The following is a 14,582-nucleotide window of genomic DNA, read 5'->3' on the forward strand; positions in this document are numbered from 1 at the left end:
TAACCCATACATTATGTTCTAGTTTTCCCTTGAATGATGGATTCTAAGAGTTTGCTCACAGCACAGCTGATATTGGACTTGGTGATCTGTCGTTCTCCCCTTCATCTTTGCCTTTAATAAGCATGATACTGCAACTATTGTCCAATTCATCAGCGCAATTTATACATTTACGGAAGATAGCAAACAGACTGAGCATAAATTTTCTGCCTTCTCTTTGATTTCTTTCAGCAACTTGCCTGCTCCTTGTTTTTATCAGAAGGTGACACCAGGACTATTTTATGTTTTCAGTAATTTAACCAGGTAATTCGCATCCAACCAGTTAGCTTGGTTGGTTAGAGTATGCCAATTGATGTCTCTGTCTATAACATTCTTGTTTGCTCCACTTGTAATAGCATGGTATCACTGAACCTTGATTAGCAAACCTAGGATAATGAGAACTTTACATGAAAGTGTTCAGATTCATCAAGCCCAGTATAAGGGCCTTTCATCAATGTCATCATACGCCTCCTCCTCCTCCTCCTGCACTGGGTTTGGTGTTATAATCTGTCACTGAGAGGCCCTTGATTCCAAGCAATTTATGAACAAAGCTGAGGTTTCAATCCATGAAAATTGTGGTGTTCCTTTGGATTGATTGGTTTCTCTTCTGTTTTCAGCCTCAAGGGATAGGTGAACCAAGTGTTTATCATGCCGTGATTGTCATCTTTTTAGAGTTCTTCGCTTGGGGATTGCTGACGACTCCTATGCTAACTGTGAGTACAACACATGTGCAGACTGATGTATTTAAAATGGGTGTTTGATACATAAATCAATGTCTTGATATGACATAATCCAGTGGTAATGTCACTGGAATAGTCATTGAGTTGAGGAAGATAAAACAATATTCTGGGAGCATGTGTTCAAATGCCCCTGGGACAGCTGGTAGACTTTAAATTCAGCTAAGAGTTCCGGAATATAAATAAGTGATATCTCAGTATGGCAACTGTGAAATTATAATAAATTATTATATCCATGTGTACTTTGTTAGGGAAGAAATCTGTCCCTACCTTTTCTAGCTGGCATACAACTCTGCTCAATAATGTTGTTGACTCTTAATTGCTGTCTGAAATGCCCAATGAGTAATTTGGTTCAAGGGTAATTGGGGGTGGAAATTAAATGTTGGCCTTGCCAGTAACACTAAGACCTGCCCATTGGGCAAGTTGCATTGTTGGTTTCTCAGCTGAATTGGTTAGCTCTTCACTTTCCTGGAGAAATAATGTCACTGATTGCTGTGACATGATGTGACTACTAACATGCACAAGTAGCCAGCTAGCGTTCACTGACCAGATTCTCATAGGATGATCACTGACAGGTAATCGGTGCCACTGCCAATATGTGGCTGCATTGTCCCAGTGCATTTGCACATATTTGGATGTCAAGTATTTTAAATTCCTCAATACAATGAGCCTGGCTCATTGTATTCTGGCAGAGCAATAATGCCTGTAACTCAACATACTTCCACTCCTGCTCACACTTCAGTGATCTCTGCTGGAAAGTGCATTGTGAATATTGTTCAGGACCAGGAGACAAGCTGTTGAGATAGACCTCTGGATTTTATTTTGGCAAAGTACTTTCAAGTTATCACTTTGAAGGTTTTGAAGAAAGGTAGATACAGGAAAATTTTAGAGGAAGTGAGTGCTTGAGGTTTTAATTTAAAGTAGACATTTTGCCTTGATTTGTGCTGCACCCCCAGAATCGGTGTATTCAAGTTGTAGGATAAAATCTCGATAATAGGAGCTGGTGTATTATTCTCTTCTGTTACGAGCAAATTACACAAGTGCTGCTTCTGCTTCCAATAAGAGTGGTGTGCAATTAGTAGTAACACCAACGCAAGCTGATGGCATTAGTCCATCCACCAAGGATACTTTACTTTTATGGAATCTGGTTGCAGGACTTTGTATGTTGTTAGCTTGATATAAAAGTGGCTTAACAAAGAATTATCCTTCTGTACACCTGCATTATAAATTCATGGGATAACATGTATATTTCCCTTAGGTTTTGCATCAGACATTTCCTCAGCACACCTTTCTAATGAACGGACTTATTCATGGGGTGAAGGTAAGAAAATACAATTGCTGAACTTGTCCTGGGATTAAAATACGTTGCAGTTCTAGTTAACTTAAATGGTCAATTCTAAGCCTGCCTTGTTGCTGATTTGAAAACAACGGTAGCAGTAGTTTTTATTGGCTTATGTGGGAGATTCCAAGACTCTTGAAAGTAGCAAAGAGAAACTGGGAAATGAAAGATAAACCAAATTGTGCAATCTTCTGAGTTCTTTCACTATGTGGAAGAAAACGGGATTTTATTATTTAAGTCTGCTTTTTTTCAAGTTGTTTGTCTTACATTCTGCCATTTCAGTGGTTTGTTTTGGCCTGTAAAAGTACAAATTACTACACTCCAGCTAGGTGGAGTAACCACTTGTAATGTGCTGAACGTATTTGATTTGATATACATGTGGAACAGTTGACCATTTCCAACTGCATCTCCTGACCCCCCCCCCCCCCCCCCCCCCCCCCCCCCCAGCCGCCGCGTTGTCATACAAGTCACCTGGCTATTTTGTATCAATCGATTTGAGGGCGAGTGACATTTCGCTTTCTTAGTCTCCATGCTGTCATTCAATGCAATGCACTGCATTGTGAAGCCTTCTCCTGAGCCCCCCCGGTCCCTCCACTCAACAACAGCCTATCATCAACATCATCTCAAGGAGCAGTGGTAAGAAATGCTGACCTTGCAGCACCACCCATATCCTGACCAAGTTATAATAAGATATTTATTCAGTAAGGAAGTGGAGCAATCAATGTGGTAGCTCAAAACTTTCAATTAAACGCAGTGGTGACAACCTGCAAGAAGGATTTCCCACCAATGACCCTTTCAGAAAAAGCATATTGTTTACATAATGTTATTCAGGAAACTGCTTGACTACATGGACAAACTTAATGAACTGAGGTGCAGTCACTGCCCTCAGGCACTTTTAGTATTTATGTAATTACAAACATTTAAATTTCCCTGACATAGACTGGGAAAAGATTTACTGACTTATGACTCTTGGGACATGTACAGCAGGGCAGGCTAAAAGTGAAAGTTGTGTCAGTGCCTTGAATGGTGAAGGGTTTACTGGTTTTGCTCCATTCAGTTACCAGAAGGGCTAATGTGTTTAGTTTTTTAAATTGCAAATTTCCAGCGTTGATTCTGTTTTCTATTGGCAATTTAGAAAGACCTTCTCTGATAAAATTATGGTATGTTAGATCAAGCCATGTTTTTGTTGCTTCTGATTAACTTGTTTTCATCTGCAGGGAATATTATCATTTCTCAGCGCTCCTCTGATTGGAGCGTTGTCAGATGTTTGGGGCAGGAAATCCTTTCTCCTGCTAACTGTGTTCTTCACCTGTGCCCCAATTCCTCTCATGAGAATAAGCCCCTGGTGAGTGTTTTGATGTATTAAATATCTTAGAGTCAAAACAAGCTAGTATCTGAGACACTTGAGCATGTTTGTAAGCCATAATGTGACAGTGAATTTAGTGATTAGGTTTCATTTGATTAAAAAATAAAAATAAACAAGTTTTGCTTCTTAATAATTATTTATCCTACACTTTGAATTGTTGAGGATGAAAACTAAGCTCATGCATCAAATTGTAGTGAGAAACATGCATATGCTTCTGATTTTACTGTAGCAAGTTTCTGACTTTGGCTGCCATCAGAACTTGAACTTTGGCTAGCCACTTAAGACAAGATCATTGTGGACAATAAGAGTTTAATTTACAAGGAAAACTAATAGTATTGGATTGCTTTAGAGAAGGCGTTGAGTCGATCTCATCAAAATTTTCAAAATTGTGAAGAGAATTGACAAATTGAATCAGATAAAATTACTGTCTCCTGACATACATTTACATCAGTTGGATGACCTTTGATTTTTTTTTTGACTGAAATTCAGTGTCTACATTCTCCCTCTCTCACCTAACACCTGAAGAAGGAGCGAGGCTCCAAAAGCTTGTGTTTTCAAATAAGCAGGTTGGATTATAACCTAGTGTCATGTGATTTTTCGACCTTGTCCAACACCGGCAGATGCACATGACACAAGCACAAGTAGTAAGTAGTGGAAGGCTTTCTGGCTAATTGGAGGGGCTTTATCACCAAACACAACTCTGCCCCACCACTACTATGCCTGTCCCAACCTCCCACTCCAAAAAAAAGGGCACATGTTCTCAGGAGGGTTCCATGGCAGGGATTAGGAGTAATACCTGCCTCAGATTAGCTCTAATGCATTTTGAGTTTGTTATTCCACATATGGTGTTGTTTGCAACAGTACATTTGCAGCCTATCTTTTTGATATGAACACCCTTCACTTCCAGCGAGCCAACTTTTCTTACTCTTTGGAACCTTGAATACAAAACATCTGAAAATTAGTTGTTTCTGTTTGTGTTTTGCCCTTCAGGTGGTATTTTGCAGTGATTTCTATGTCTGGAGTATTTGCAGTCACATTTTCAGTGATCTTCGCCTACGTAGCAGATATAACTCAGGAGCATGAGAGGAGCACAGCTTATGGACTCGTAAGTCTCAATGTAGCGAGACAGAAAATCTCTTTGTCCTTTCTGGGTACTTTTCCAGAGTTTAAATCACCAAACGTCCATGGCTGATTATTACTGGGGTTTCACTTGCACGCCATAAGCGAGTGTTCGAGGGCGGTCATTCTACCTGCTGCCATTAAGTCATGAGGTGTAGGTTCATGAACTCTTAGAAATCTGCAGTTTGAAAGAGCGCATTTGACATCTCATGGTTATGCTGTTTTGTTCTCGTTTGAACAAATATTGTGTTTCCTCCCATTATCTGCCATCCTGTAAGATATTCATCCACTAACTGCCAATTCTCTCCTTCAAAATTGTTTGTGGAATCAACTTCCATCACTTTCAGGTAAGTCATTCCTAATTCCAACAGAGTGGCAATATTTATCAACACCTCCCATCCACTTTTTTTAAAAATTCTATTAATTTTAATTGATGGCTCTCAAGCTCTTGATTGACTCACTGAATGGAATACTTTTTCTCCATCTATTGAAACCTTGCCTTTTGAAAATTTCATATGGGTTTTGAAACAGGAACGGGCCCAATGTGACTGCTCCTCAAAACTGAAGTCCCATAACAGGCCTTGAGTTCATAATTGATGTCAACCATCCAAAGCGGTATTGCAGGAATATTTCAGTTTCTGATATTGTAACCTTCAGGTGAGATGGTAAGACTCAATTTCCTATCTCCAGCCCCCCCCCACCTCCTCCTGAGTAGGACTTAATGATTCCATTACATTACGGAGCAGGAATCTCCCCAGTGTCCTGGCCAGCATTCATCCATCAACCCTTGGATGCAAAATGATTACTGCTGTCTGCTGCTTGTGAAACAGTTCACCTCGTCAACAGTGAAGAACATGAGACATTCAAAATGATCAAGCATTTATAAAATTAACTATATTTGTTACTGATCTAATGAGATATGAAAGTCGTAAATGTTGATCTTCAGAGAACCTTGGGTGTACTAATGACACTGCTAAAAGTTATCATTCAGGCACAGGAAGCAAACATGAATTGGAGTAAAAGATTAAGAAGTCTTGTTACAATAACATAGAGCTTTGGTGAGGTAGCACCTGGAATACTGCCCGTTTTTGGTCTCCATTTAAGAAAGGTCAGGTTTGCATTGTAGGTCGTGCAAAGAAGTTTATTGGATTGGTTTCTGGGATAGAGTCTGTTGATGAAAGACTGAGTAAATTGGGTTCTTGAGTTCATAAAAATAAGTTTGATCTCTGTGAAATGTGCAAGATTTTGAAGAAGCTTGACAGGATTGATACTGAGAGACATCAGTCATTGTGTGAAACATTTGAGATGTTGGTACATAGTTCCTTGAAAGTGGCATCCCCAGTACATAGGGTGGTGAAGAAGGCATTTGGCACTCTTGCATTCATCGGACAGCATATAAATTGGTATGTCATGTTGCAGTTGTACAAGACGTTGTACAAAGTGAGGCCACTTTTAGAGTACTGTGTACAATTCTGTAGCCCTGCTATAGAAAGGATGTTGTTAAACTGAAAGTGCAGAAAAGATTTCTAAGAATGTTATTACCAAGGCTGGAGGGTTTGAACTACAGGGATAGGCTGGGATATTTTTCCCTGGAGTATAGGAGGCTGAGAGGTGACCTTTGGAGGTTTATAAAGTCATGAAAGGCACAGATAAGGCAAATAGCCAAAGTCTTTGTCCAAGGGTATGGGAGTCCAAACTTAGAGGAGAGAGGGGAAAGATTTAAAAAGGACCTGAGGGGCAATTTTTACATAGTTCATATATGGAGTGAACTGCCACAGGCAGTCGTAGATGCAGGTACAGTTACAACATTTAAAAAACATTTTGACAGGTGCATAAACAGGAAAGGTTATCAGGATATGGGCCAAACAGAGGCAAATGGGATTATTAGTTTATTTTAGGAAATCTGGACTGTATGGATGAGTTGAACCGAAGGGTCGGTTTCCATGCTGCATGACTCTGACTCTACGCTGTGGGAAAGTAGCTTAATAGTATTCATATCCTAGGAAGTAGCACGGAAGCTTACACTTTCTCCCTTTTTTTGAGCAGCTAGTGACAATTCACTCTGTCCTTGCTTCCTCACTTTTTTCCTTGCAGTATACTGAATCTTAGTTTCCTCTTCATTAATTGGGCAAACAACTTCCGATCTTGAGTCTCGGCTGATGCAGCTGCATTTAAGGTAGTGGAAGGTGTCCTGTGTGCACGCTCTTCCGACCCACTTTGTAGAGAAAATGGCTTTCCCTCATTGCATGCTTCCTCGTAGATAAGTAGCTTTGGGGTGGAGTTAATTGGATTTCTGTTGTACTTTGTTGTTCCTTTCTCTGGTTTCCTATTGATGTTAGTTTTGTTTGTGCTGAAATGTTGAATACGTCGAGAAATGAAATAGTATACCTGTGTCTAGCAATGGTGTTTTTATTTGGAAAGAATAAGGCAGCTACTGAACATTGGAAAAAATGCATCTGAAATGTTAAATCAACATTGACGTATGTCAGCTTCTCAGTAAGGCAATTTTGCAGAATGGGTGGCACTACATAATTTTATTACACACTGATCTTTTGCTCTTGGTTCCCAGTTCAAACTACTGCTGGGCTGATGAGAACTTTTATCCCCCATTTCCCGTTTCTGGTGGTAAAAGGTCAAATTGATAATTGTGAATAGACAAGTGCAGTCAGGAGTGCTTCTCGACAAATGTGATTGGGGCATGTTTCTTGAGCAATAGAAATGGAACTTTATTTTGTACTATCCTAGCAGTGTTTGGACAGTGCAGAGGCAGTTTTATGGAGTATCTGGGCCTGTATTTGACCTTGACCCAATTTGAAATTGGTGCTGATGCGTTAAGTGGAAAGTATGAACGTGCTGAAACTTTACTGCAAAAAGTCAACTTAAAGAAAATGTCCTCTAATGTAAAGTAATCTACTCTCTGTCCTGTCAATCAAGGTGTCTGCAACGTTTGCTGCTAGTCTTGTGACCAGTCCAGCCATTGGAGCATACTTGGCCAGGGCATATGGAGACAACCTTGTGGTAGTTCTGGCCACTGCCATTGCCTTGCTGGATATCTGTTTCATACTTGTGGCTGTGCCAGAGTCTTTACCAGAGAAGATGAGGCCTGCTTCCTGGGGTGCACCAATTTCATGGGAACAAGCAGACCCTTTTGCAGTAAGGAACTGAATCAATTCAGCAAATTGTCTTCCTATATTGTGTTCTTTATGCTACTTTTTTTGTTTGTAAATATATTTATTAGCAAATTTTTTTTAACTTTACAAACATATAAACTTAGTGAAAACTATAATCAATAACAAATATCAGTATCTTTATACTACTTTTAATAGACTACTTAAATTATAGTTCCAGACTTGCATTGTTGGCATTCTGTCCCATACTGAATTGTGCTGATCTGTTCTACTACTAGCTGTCTGCCTTCATTGCATTAATTCATAACATCCACATATTCATTCATTTGTGGTGCTGTAACCTCCTCTGGTACTACATGAATGTGGAATTTTTTTTCCAGAACTCTTCCATCCTGTGTCTTTACCTACCTTCAAAGGCCTTGGTTTTACTCTTAAACATGTTTTCAGGAATTAGAACACAATCAGCCAGTTTCAGTAAAATACTTAGAGAAATTTTGGTCTCTAAGGTTGTCAACAATGATAACTACTGCATGGATTTATAACTTGGCATAAATGAGGAAGGCTGTGGTTATTAAAGGTCAGGCATCTTGGCTCTAGGGCATTTCTGCAGAGGTTCCTCGGGGTAGTGTCCTAGATGCAACCCTTTTCAACTGCTTCACCAATGACCTTTGCTCCATCATAAGGTCAGAAGTAGGGATATTCACTGTTGGTACTTAACATTTGTAAAATTGATGACTCCTCAAAAACTGGAGCAGTCTGTTTAAATGTAGCAAGACCTGGATAATATCCAGACTTGGGCTAGCAAATGGTAAGTAACATTGACGTCCACTAGTGCTAGGGAATAACTGTCTCAAACTGGAGAGAATCTTGACTTTCATTGGCATTTTCATTTCTATGTAATGGTGTGCAATCCCCACTATCAACATCATGGGGGTTACCATTGACCAGAAACTCACTGTGACTCTCCATATAAATATTGTGGCTACAAGAACAGATCAGAGACTGAAAATCCTGAAGCAAGTATCTCAGCACCTGATTCCACAAGGTGTTCACCATCCGCAAAGTACAAGAGAGACACATGATGGAATATTCCCCACTTGTCTAGTTGAGTGCAGCTCCAAAAAACATTCAAATCTTGACACTATTCAGGACAGAGCAACCCACTTGATTGATGCAGCATCCACAAACTTTCACTCCCTTCACCATCAACGCTTAGTAACAGCAGTGTATACCATCTACAAGATACACCAAGGCTCTATCCTAAACTCATTGCTGCTACTATCTAGAAGGATAACAGATGGGGACGACACCACCTGCATATTCCCCACCTGAGCCACTCCTTATCCTGATTTGGCAATACATTGTCATTCCTTCAGTGTGGCTACATCAAAATCCTGAAATCTAACAGCACTCTACTTGTGTGTACATCAAATGGATTGTGGCGGTTCAAGAAACCAACTAATCACTTGCCCATCTTCATGTGCTTTTGGGAAACATTTGCTAACACAGCCACCAATGCCCACACCCCATGATTTTTAAAAAGAAAGTAATGTTTGGATGCTGATATTCTTTCAGTGAAATTGAGATATGCAATCCTTTTGTTTCTGCATTTTTAAAATATTCAGCAGTTGTGCATAGGATGCTCGTTGAATCAACCAAACTCGGTTTGCCTTTTCGTAACTTTTTAAAATCCTGTTTTGTTTCAGTCTTTGAAGAAAGTGGGTCAGGATTCAACAGTTCTGCTGATCTGTATCACAGTGTTTCTCTCGTACCTGCCTGAAGCAGGCCAGTATTCCAGCTTCTTTCTTTATCTCAGACAGGTAAAGTGGCCCAGTTTTTAATAAAAAATTAAAACCAACCATTACCTCTGGAATGAATGCTAATAGTTTCTTGTTTGTTTAATTCCCACATGTCTTGCTCACTATCCCCTGGGTGGTCTGTAAGAATATTGTATTCTTTCATCTTGAGGCATGCTATCAGCACTTTGTTGATAGCTGAGTGTGTAACTTGAGTTTAATTCCTGTGGTGTGCTGAGTTAGCTGATCACTGGTTGGTGCAGCAAGGGTGTGGCATTTGGCCTTGTTGACTCGGGTTTAAATGCTATGTTTAAAATTCCTAGGTTTTAATTTTGAGTCCCCAGTGTAGAAACTTCACCACCTTCAAATTGGCTGGAGTGCCTGAGCTCAAAAACCTTGTAACTCTCGATTTAACAATCATTATAATTGTTATGAATTCCGCATCACAACATTACTTGCTTCTTTCATCTTGGTTCGCTCTGTGATGGTTGAACATTGCGTTCCCTTCCTAGTTTGATTCCTGATCGCATCTTTTCTACTATTCCATAAAGGATGTGATTAAATGCGATGCTTGCATGTGGGAGATAGCATTCATGTGTTGGTGAAGAAGTTCCCTATTGTGCATGAGAATCAACAATAAATGTTAGTGGTGTTAGATGGGGAAAGGTGAGAGGAGGCATGTCGAGCATAACCTCTTGTTGGACCGGCTTGTTTTTGACCTGTAAACGTGGACATTTTTCATCTGTTTTCTTATTTGTCGGGTGCTTTTGTTTTCTCTAGGTAATTGGATTTTCTTCAGAGACTGTAGCTGCCTTTATTGCAGTTGTGGGAATCCTTTCCATTTTAGCACAAGTGAGTGCTTTCTGACTAAAGGAGGAACACTTTAAGCACAGTATGCATATAGAGAGTCCAACATATTTTTAAATTTTGCTTTTGCTGATCAAATATTAATTTCACTTGTATTTGTTTCACAGACTGTAGTCCTTGGTATTCTGATGCGGTCCATAGGGCATAAGAATACTATACTCCTGGGTCTTGGCTTCCAGATTCTCCAGCTAGCTTGGTATGGCTTTGGGTCTCAGCCCTGGTATGTATGTTTCCTTTGAATAATCAAACAAGCATAAGAAATAAGCAAATGTGAAGTTTATTGGGGCCCTTAATTCTCCTCCATCATTCAAAACTATGTTGAATCATCTTGAACTTAATCACCCACCTTCCTGGATGATTATAAATCCCATGATTCCCTTATAATACAAAATACATCAATCTCAGCCTCACATAACAGCTAAGCATCCATAGACCTCAGGGAACTCCAATGATCGACATTCCCTGAGTAAGGAATAGTCTTACCTTTTGCCCTAATTAGGCGGCACGGTGGCTCAGTGGTTAGAACTGCTACCTCGCAGTGCCGGAGACCCGGGTTCAATTCCCGCCTCAGGCAACTGTCTGTGTGGAGTTTGCACATTCTCCCCATGTCTGCGTGGGTTTCCTTCGGGTGCTCCGGTTTCTTCCTATAGTCCAAAAATGTGCAGGCTGGGTGAATTGGCCATGCTAAATTGCCCGTAGTGTTAGGTGAAGGGGTAAATGTAGGGGAATGGGTGGGTTGCTCTTCAAAGGGTCGGTGTGGACTTATTGGGCCGAAGGGCCTGTTTCCACACTGTAAGTAATCTAATCTAATCTAATCTAGTGACCCCTAATCTGAAAACATATCCCCTAGCTCTACACTGTTCCATACAGTTGTCATTGTCCTATTTACAAGTTTGCAGTTTTAATGAACGATGTGTTGGTTGTAGCTTTAATATTTGAGAATTTCTTTGATAACCAGAGCAACTTTTATCGGTTATGATATCCGTTAGGGAGTGCAGAGAATTTTTCAGGATAGTGTGGGTAGTCTGATTTGGGGGGGGCAGGAATGTTTGGTGGGTTGAACTAATGAGCCGATGCAATTGACCAAATTGTAGCATTCTAAATATTGTTTGCAAGAATAATACCAGAGATTATTTTGAGACTGGAATTTTCACCTTGGAGAGGGTTAAAGAACATTCGGTGGAATTCTTGAATGGTTGCAGCACAAAAGGTCACCATTTAGTCCATCATGTTGGTTCTGACTCAGAGTGAATCATCAGGAAACTCTTTTCACGCCTTCTCCCCATAGCCGTGCCGATACTACTTCCCCTTTCAGATCCAGTTCTATCTTTTAATGTGAATGTGCCTCAGCCATGCCCTCAGGCCACCCATTGCCAAAGATCCTCAGACAGCACTTTCCAAATTTATGGCCACTTCGATCTAGAAGGACAAGGGCAGCATCTAATTGAGAACACCGCCCCCTGCAAGCACCCCTCTGAGCCGCTCACTAACCTACCTTGGAAATATATCACTGTTCCTTCACTGTCACTGGGTTGGAATCCTGAAATTCTCTCCAAGGAAATTGTTTGTCAACATACAGCACATGGACTGCAGCAGCTCGAGGCGGCAGCTCGTCCCCACCTTCTCAGGGGGAAATACGGATGAGCACTAAATGCTGGCCAGCCAGCGATGTCCATATCCCATGAGTGAATATTTTAAAGTTCATTCCAGATCCTAACTAACTGGAAAGATAAGTCTATACTGTTTGTTTCTTGATCCTTTCAGCAACAAGAACAGTTTTTCCATATTCAATCAGGCGGACCCCTCATGATTTGTAATACTTCTACGGAATATCTTTTCAACCACCTTTTCTCCAAGGAGAGTGGTTGCAATTCAAGTTCTTCATACCTGGAACTGCATTCCTGAATCATTTGTGCACCCTCTTTTGATACCTTTGCATCTTTCTAAGGTGAGCCCAGAGCAGATGCAAATAGTCAAGGCCAAACCAGTGTTTCGTACAATTTCGACATAACTTCCTTGCTTTTGAACACTTTGCCTCTATTTTGTTCATTTCATTAAACACACTCTTGCTGTTGAAGGTGGCTGAGAGATTGTATTCTGCTCCTGCATCCACTTTAGAATTGTACCATTTTATTTGGTATTGTGTCTCTGCATTCTTCCTACTGAAATTAATCATGCCACACATATTTGCACTGAATGTATCTCTTGCCTGCCCATTCCACCTGTCTGTCCGTTGAGTTCTACATTATCCTTACATTTCATACTGCAGTTTTGTATTATCTGCAGATTTTGAACTTTCTTTATTCTGCACATCAGTGTCCAAGTCATTAATATATCGGGGAGGCTAACTTCTGAAACCAACCTTTTGTGAATTGCATGGCCATATTCTTGAATGAACCTAATTTGTCCTGAAATGTTATAACTCTTAAGTGTAGCATCTATCAAACACAACCTACTTAACAATTTTAACCCTTCAAATGTCTGAATGAACTCTTCTGTTTTCATGACATGCAACATCCTTATTGGTGAAAAGAGATGCTAGGTATTTATTTCGTACCTCAGTGTTATGTTTCCTTTCTGGTATCTCTTACTAACCTTCGGTTTATGTGCTATAGAAGACTCTTGGGTTTTTTTTTTGTTAGTTGCCCACGTCATATAGTAGAGGCAATTTAAAATTATGTAAGGTCTTGACAGTGTATTTAAGGAAAAGGATTTCCACTGGTAGTACAGGGCTGTTAAAAGTTTCACTTCTATGCAGCAAATTGTTACTGTCAGGATTGTGTGGCCTAACTGGAAAATGTTTAGGGTTAAGAGGAAAAAGCAATTGATTGGACCTAGTTGGATAATTTTTATGAAAAAGCTGGCATGTGTACAGTGTGCTGAATGTTCACCCTCTGCATATGTAAAATTAGTAAGAAAAACATTTATTACAGGTATATCCCTAGAAAGAGTGAGTTTCTGATGTTGAGCACAGGCCCAAAGAATGAGCCATGCAGACTGGGAAGAGTTTTGTTTTAATATCTGCTTATCAGTTTGCTGATCTTCCAAGGGAAAATTACACTGGATTTTGGTGAATTTTTGTTGAACCTGATTTCTGTTCCTGAATGATATCCTGTGACTCCTGTTAGTGTTTGTGTGAGCGAGAGAAACTAATCAACTGAGGCTTTGTGCTTGCTGTTGAACAGCATGCTCAGACTCCATGCCTGTGCATTGTGGTCTCTTCAGAGAGATACAATAGGGTGAGCAGCATTTTGAGGTAAGCAGTACCACAAATATTAAAAAATCACTGTCAAACAAGAGGTAACCCTTCAGAGGCACAAAACGCGTTTACCGGAAGAAATGCTAAAATACTCTGGGCTGTTTTTGCTTCACTGTCTCCTTCTGACTCCAGCACCTCCTGAATAAACCAGATTCAAGCATGCTGGGGATATAGCTTTCTGGTAAACCATTCATCATTTCCTCAGTTGATATTGGCACCAATGAATCACAAACAATGTTAAATAATAGCCACTATATTGCAATGCTGTGTTCAGACTGACAGCCAGGAACAGGCTGCAAGTGTAAGGAAAATGAGAATAAATAGCTGCACAACCGATTCTCACTGCTTTTCTCTGGGTGTCTTTTGTGCAACTGCATGCAGCGTTTTCTTTTCGGGGGGGGGTAGATAATTAAACTTTTGCCCATTGCAAACAGCCAGTGTTAGTGCAATAATTTCAAATATATTTCACCAACTTATTAAACAGAGTAACACTCACTCCACACTACCTCATCCCTGCTCTGACATTCAGCAGGATTCCAGATCCCAGGATCTGTCAGCCTCCACTAATTCTTACTTCCAACAGCTGACCAAATGTGGTTGTCATATTCTCGCTGTACTTTGGGTAAAGAGGTTTTTCCTGGATTCCTTAATTAAGTTTCTTAGCAATTATTTTATGTCAGTTGGCAGTCAAGAAGGCAAATGCAATGTTAGCATTCAAAGTTTGGGAGAAGATTTGTAGCTCGGGTGCTCGTTGTTGTGGTTCTGTTCGCCGAGCTGGGAATTTGTCTTGCAAATGTTTCGTCCCCTGTCTAGGTGACATCCTCAGTGCTTGGGACCCTCCTGTGAAGCGCTTCTGAGATCTTTCCTCCGGCATTTATAGTGGTTTGTCTTTGCTGCTTCCGCTTGTCAGTTCCAGCTGTCCGCTGCAGTGGCCA

General features: G+C 40.4%; 1 protein-coding gene across 1 annotated transcript in view; it reads left to right on the forward strand.

The window, feature by feature from the left end:
* The window catches only part of LOC140494789 (hippocampus abundant transcript 1 protein-like), a 73,937-nt gene that overhangs the window by 40,664 nt on the left and 18,691 nt on the right, over positions 1 to 14,582 (forward strand). Inside the window, exons 2-9 of the mRNA XM_072594386.1 lie at positions 654 to 749; positions 2,032 to 2,094; positions 3,330 to 3,457; positions 4,469 to 4,583; positions 7,532 to 7,750; positions 9,432 to 9,545; positions 10,302 to 10,373; positions 10,496 to 10,608. Coding sequence (XP_072450487.1) covers positions 654 to 749; positions 2,032 to 2,094; positions 3,330 to 3,457; positions 4,469 to 4,583; positions 7,532 to 7,750; positions 9,432 to 9,545; positions 10,302 to 10,373; positions 10,496 to 10,608 — 920 coding nt within the window. The remainder of the gene's footprint in view (positions 1 to 653; positions 750 to 2,031; positions 2,095 to 3,329; positions 3,458 to 4,468; positions 4,584 to 7,531; positions 7,751 to 9,431; positions 9,546 to 10,301; positions 10,374 to 10,495; positions 10,609 to 14,582) is intronic.

Source organism: Chiloscyllium punctatum, chromosome 24 (assembly GCF_047496795.1).
Source record: "Chiloscyllium punctatum isolate Juve2018m chromosome 24, sChiPun1.3, whole genome shotgun sequence".
Classification (NCBI taxonomy): Eukaryota; Metazoa; Chordata; class Chondrichthyes; order Orectolobiformes; family Hemiscylliidae; genus Chiloscyllium; species Chiloscyllium punctatum.